This window comes from Condylostylus longicornis, unplaced genomic scaffold (assembly GCF_029603195.1).
Source record: "Condylostylus longicornis isolate FDR11 unplaced genomic scaffold, ASM2960319v2 ptg000005l, whole genome shotgun sequence".
NCBI lineage: Eukaryota > Metazoa > Arthropoda > Insecta > Diptera > Dolichopodidae > Condylostylus > Condylostylus longicornis.
In genome coordinates, this window is record NW_026577974.1 from 5,835,881 (window position 1) to 5,842,825 (window position 6,945).

At 24.4% G+C, this 6,945-nt stretch overlaps 1 protein-coding gene across 1 annotated transcript; it reads right to left on the minus strand.

The window, feature by feature from the left end:
- LOC129616595 (ribosome production factor 2 homolog) lies at nt 1-1,101 on the minus strand. The gene is made up of 3 exons (XM_055532228.1): nt 1,082-1,101; nt 809-1,024; nt 1-726 (listed from the first exon to the last, which is right to left on the minus strand). Exons 1-3 carry the CDS (start codon nt 1,099-1,101, stop codon nt 33-35), a joined length of 930 nt encoding a protein of 309 aa, XP_055388203.1. The 3' UTR covers nt 1-32.
- Between the last annotated feature and the right edge of the window lie 5,844 nt (nt 1,102-6,945).

Below are 6,945 nucleotides of genomic sequence, written 5' to 3' on the forward strand. Positions count from 1 at the left end.
GAATTAAAAAAACTTATTGGAATTTTGAAAATTTACAAATCTAATTTTGCTGCTTTTAAATCATTTTTTTTCTTCTTTCTTTCCTCTTTTCTCTCCTCGGGAGTTTTCTTTAATGCTTTAACTTTACGTGTTTGTATTTTTTGTATTTTTTGTTTATCAATATGAACACGACCATGTGTTGTTCCCAAAGCATCTGTTGTAAGATTTTTCTTCTTTTTAACAGCCAAAACTTTTGGTTGTTTTCTAGATTGTTTATATAAATCATCTGATGCAATTTTTGTTCTTCTTATTGAAAAATCAACTGATGGTCCAATTTCAGTTAATTCAATTCTTGGAGTTTTTTGTCCAGATTTTTTTAATAGAATTTTATATGATCTTATACATACAGTCATATCATCAAGTAATGTAAATGATAATGCATGTTCGATACCTTGTAAACGAATTGCTTCAACTTTTTCACGATAAAATAAATCTATGAAGAGATTTTTTAAACGGCGTAATTCTTCTGTTTGCGCCCATTTTGGACCATTAAATATTAAACATGGTTTTACACATGTACCAATTTTTTCATTAGGGAAATCAGCTAATCCTTGATAATGTTTTATTCCTAGTTCCACCATATCTAAAAGTTCATTTTCAAATATTCTTCCTAATACTAAATTGTCTGGACGTTTTTTAGATGTTGAACCCATCATAAATATACCACATTCATTTTTCATTGTTAAACTAAAATTAATTTATAAAAAAATTTGCAAAGCTTTTAAATGTTTCCCACTGGATTATAATGGTAAAGCTATAATATACTTACAATTCTAATGATGAAGTATCTTCAAAAGGTGAAATATCATTATTTCTATTAAGCATTTTACATAATGGTTTCTTCAATTGATACATATCTTTTAATAAAGTTTTAATAGCACCTGAACATTTTCTGCCTTCTAAAAATAATACATTTTTTGCTGGTTCAAGTACTTGTGGCTCTCTGGATACCAATACTTTCTTTCCTTTTCGTGTTTTTGGTTTTCTAAAAATTTTCATTCAATAATCGATTTTTTCCGAATTATTTATTTATTTTAATTACCTTATCCTCAATAAAGACATGATTTTATATTAATTTTAGAAAAATTGCAATTGGTGTAAAATTTTCTCTATTTTATGTGAACTCTTTCTGTACAAAATTTTATTTACTACAGCTTTGGTTTTTATAATTGAAAACAAAATACACGTTGTTTTATGTCATAAATTTAAATACAAACATACATATAAATATTTATAATGACGTTTCATTATGACAGTGCTGCCATATCTATATTATATTACTTTAAAATATTTCCAAAAGATGTCAGGCATACTACAAATTACATGAGATGTTAAAATGTTATTAAAATTTTAAAATTTGAATTTTTAAAAAATTGTTAATTTCAAAAGTTTTCGAGTTAAATTAAAAAGTACAAAAAACATTTTTCATAATTGCAATCTTCTACCTATGACTGTAAGCAATTGATGTTCCAGAGAATTCGGGATCAAAATTTCATTCTTGGTTTGTTAAAAACTTAAAATGCATGGATAATCCGATGTATAATAATTTTATGCAGATTCAAATGCAAATATTTTAAATATCAAAATAATTTTTTCCTCTTTATTTCATTGCTATACTTGTAAAATTTGAAATACGAAAATCAAAAATCAAAAGAGTTTTCAATATATTTATGTATGCACATTGTTTGTGTGTTTGCGAATTTCTTATTCTCTTACTCCACAAATTGCTATCAATATTTTATTTAATTCCTTAAATTATTCTTAAAGTGTTAATAATGTTGGTGAAATTGAAAGACATCATGTCGTCGCATTCAGTTTTGATTGCAAATTTATTTTTTATCTATCAAAATTTTTATTTTGCAATAAAATCATTTTTGTTAAGCGCGTGAATTCATAAACATCTGCAACGCGATTTTTATGCTAGTATTCTCAATGAAGATATTTTTATACATTACATTTAAATTTATTCTTACTCCGTGCATAAAAATAAATATTTAAATTTTTTTGAGAAAATCACTTGCAATACTTTTAAAACGAAAAGAAGAATTATTACTATATTTCTTATATAATTTATTCAATTAATCTTTTGAGTTACTATAAAAAGACAATAGTGATTTTCTCATATTTTTTTTTTTTTCTTAAAAAATCAATTTTCCTTCAAAATTAGTTTGGAAAATTAAATAAAAAAAAATATATATATATGGCAATACTATAACTGAAAATTAAACTATATTTAATCGAATAAATCTTGGAAAAAATAAAATCAAATCTATACACAAATTTCAAAATTTACAGATTATACGTATATGAGAAGGGTAAATTTATATATTACTGTACCCGCAATTATAATCAAATAATGGAACAAATACATGAATGTAGATCTAATGTAAATTTGACATACTTTCATATTCAGTAATTAAACTGGTTGGGACTACGTAACGCGCGGCGACGAACCACACTTGATGGAGCCGAATTAAATGGAAAATTCTGGGCAGAAATAAAGTGCCTATTCCGAAACAGAATGCAATTCAGAGGGCATTGCTGAAGCCCTGTGTTCCCACCGAGAATGAAGAAGAAATGAAAATGAAAAAAAAATTAACAATTAAAATTCTGTCGAATTTTTAATTATGGGTTTAGTTTACATTTTCATGAAAAAATTTGTAAGTAAATAAAATTTTATACATAATAAAAATCAAAATAATAAACAAAATAATAACGTATAACAAATAAATTATTAATATCCAATATTATATTATTTTATTTAAACATAATTTAAATTTATTTATTTATTATTTTAAAAAGTCTACTTAAAATTTTAATTAAATAAATTTCTATTATCTTATAATAATACTTCAAGTTCAAATGATACTTAGCATAAAGCAACAATATTTAAAAATACATACATTTAAAAATAATACTTTTAAACAGTTATTGTTGAATGTGTATCTAGTATATATACTATATATGTATGTATAGGTTGTTGTCAAACTTAAGTGATTTTCATTTTTATAATATTTTAAATATAAAAATATCAATATTTTATTAATAATTAAAATAATAAAATAAAATAATAATGAGATTTTTACAAAATCTGTTATATAAGTTTATTTATATAATTAAAATAATTTATATATGTACAAAATATACTTGTGAATATTGTGTGTACTTAAATGTTTGTGTTCATATACGAGTAGTATGGCATACAGATGATAGCATTTTTATAATTAAAGGAAATTAAAATATACTGTGGTCATTTAGTAAAATTCAATAAGTTCCTAGAATTAATAATGAATATAGTTTACATATTTGATGTATATAGAACAATTAAAATTTACAATATTATGCTAGATTCGAGATACTTAATATTTATATGTCATTTTGTACTCTACAAAATAAATTATATGTATATTGTATGTAATTGAAATACTATTCATTTAATTGTAATTCATTTAATAATTTGTTTTCTTTTAAAGGAATGTAGAACTCAAAATTACTCTGGAACAATTGGATATATAATTTTTAATTGGAAAATGGATAATTAAAAATTATAGGATTATAAATTTAAATATTAAAGATTTATTTTTCATGCAAAAATTTTTTGGAGTCATCTACTGGAATAAATTTACGTACGTTACTACCTTTCTTTCAATATTATCACTGCTTTGAATAGAGTGGTGTAGTTTTGGAGTGTTATCTTGAAATTACAAAAATATCATTAAAAATAAAATAAATAATTATTAATATACCCTTAACACTATGTGAATATTAGATGAAAACATTATAATTATAAAAAAAAGCCTTAAAATATGCAATAATATGGTATTTAAAATTAACGTATATGCAATAATTATTGGCATCGAATTACATATAAGTACCTATAGCGTCTGAATCTATGGCCCTTTCTCAGTATGTCAAAGATTTGACGATCATGTCAATCACGTCAATCGCTTGATTTTGCAAATGACAATCACCTGTAATTTGAGCAATTTTCAAACAAATCACTTATGCATTAGCCTTTAAAAACATGCGAAAAAAAAACTAAAATGACAATCAATTGCGTTAGCAACATATGTTGGGATTTATGACGCTAGCGTCATGTTGCCTTGGGATTCATGACTAACGTCAGTTGCATGCATTTGACGATACTGGGAAAGGCCCTATATATGCATTAGAGTGCGTTCAGAAATTGGAATTGTTAACAGGAATGAGTTAAAAAAAAATCGAGCCTTGCTTTAAATTATTTATGCAACGGTACCACATTGCTTTTTTTTCGGAATAAAGCCACGTATTTATTTAAGCAATTTTTTTTTCTTCTTTATTATTTTTTAATAGAAATTAAAAACTTTTCCTTTATTTAAGGGTGGCCAGTATGAGAGAAAATTTCAATATACATAGCTACTTATGTATTTGTATATACACATATTACATATATTACAAGAATGTTATTTGCGTATTCCATAAATTTATATACAAACGAAAATCATGTATAAAAGAAAAACTTTCTTTTTGATGAAGAAAAAAAAAAAATTTCCTTGGTTAACTTTTAAATTTCATTTGGTTTCTTAAAGAATTTTATTTAGAAGAAAATAATAATAATTTTGTTCAATAGAAAATTTTTTTATTTTTTTTTTGCAATTTCCATTTCTTCCTTAAAAATTTCTATATGTATTCATTTTTTTACAGTAATGACCCTTCCTAACAAAAAAAAAACCGAAATCTTTCTCTTATATTTGAACTTAAAGAAAATTGGTTATGGTTTACGATAACGTCTTTTGAATTTATTTACGAGAACTTGAAGTAAAATAATAAAAAAAAAAAACAAAAAATTTAAATTTCTTGAGCAAAATTTTTTTTTTTTTTTGGGTAGTTGATCCTGCTTATGTTCTTACTCTAATTTATATATAGGCTAGTATATTTTCTATATCATCTGTGGGTCACCTAATTGCAGTTACTAGATGGCATTGAAAATACTTCATATGTATACGATTCTTTTCAATTCACGTATTGGGGTATTATGGCACAGGAATTAAATGAAATTTTTCATCACTTAATAATCGAGTAGACACAGTACAATATTGTCCCGGTTCAGTAATGTTAAACAATTATAATGAAAAGTTGTTGGGTTAAATTTCGTGTAGAAGAATTATGTTCAATTGAAGATTTGTGATTTAATACAATTTTCTGGCAATTGATTAATAAGTCACAAAGTGTTGGTATGTTTATTTAAGATTATTGGTGATATTCGAATTAAATGTATATTTTTCGCTTACTCTTATAATCTACATATTGTTCAATAATTTTCTTAGTGTATACATTCTGTATTATAAACGAATTATGAAATTCATTTCAATATTTTTAATGTATACAATATAGCATTTTTATAGCATCAACACTTTTCATATAATTCATACCCCAAAAACAATATTTTTCTTGCTAGTGTTCGTTTTTTCTGTGCATATACCAAAAAATGCATAAAAAATGCAGAGAAAAGTTTTTCTTTTATGGAAAATTGCATCCTTACAAAAAAAAAACAAAAATTTTAGAGTTTCTTAAAGTGATTTTTATGCATAGTTACAGAGTCATGTTGTAATTTATGACTATAAAAATGTTTTTTATATATGAAAACTTAAATTGTTTGTGTTCATTTTTTCGTGTTCTATAAGAAATAAAGCGTTTTGAAATAAAATCAAATGCGAAAATAATAATAGGGTTCGGTTTATTGTAGTATGTTTAAAAAAAATCAATTAATTCGATTAAATTTAGAGTGGACTGAGCAGATTGGAGAGAAAATGGTTAAATTTCAGTTGGACAAAACAAATTCATATTGGATTGAATGTAAATTTCACATACAAAAAATTGCATATATTTAGGCGCATAATATATGTAAATATTATTCTTAATAATAATTATGAGAGATTAGAGCTTATTCTGAATATCGAATCACAAGTGATTTTTATCGTAAAAAGTTTGATATTATTATTGTAAACACAAACCAATTTATACAAATGATTCGTGTCTATAATAAAATTTTTAAAATTTTTTATGATAAACTACATACATATAATTTTTTTGTATTTTCCCGAAAAATTTGACTTAAAGAACATGTTAATGCTCTTGTTAAGTTATTAGTTTCGCTTTACTTCTATTTAAGTCGATAAATTTTTGATAAAACATGATTTTATGGCCGTATTAACATTTGGATTTATTTTCATACAACCATGTGCAAATATACACAATATGTAAGTATATATAGCAATAAATTTATGTAAACTTTTCCGGTTCAAAATTGCAGTTACCATTTGACCATTTCATATATATATATACGTGCAATATGTGTATGGATGCAATCGAGTACATGACTTTTGTACATATGAAAGAAAAAAACATATTTTTTTTTATTTTTTATTCAAGTCTTTTTATATTTGTTTTGTTTTTGTTATAACTGTCAGCCCTTTAGGGCATATACAGATTGTAGGTGATTTGAGGTAAAATTCATGTTTAAAAGTTTTTTTTTGTGTAGTATTTTTTAAAAAATCAGTTTCTATATAGTTTTTCATTTTGACGGTAAAAGAAGAGAGAACCAAAAAAAAAAAAATCTGATGTGGTCAGCACATAACCGACCGCATTGTGTATTGTCTAGTTAAATGAAAGTGTTACAGAATATTATAAAAATGTCTGTTAAATACTTCTTTCCAATTTTTAGGACATTAGTAAGCTTATAGTTAACATACTTAGAAAAATGTAAATTTGGCTCTTAGTAGAGTTTCGCTTTGTGCTACCCGAATTCCCTGAAATGCTCGCCAGTTAGTTTCGGTAACAACCAGAACTCAAATATCAAATTTCAAGAAATTCCATCAATTTGTTCTGTGGATATGGTGAAAAATGTAAAATCGGCCCGCAAATCAG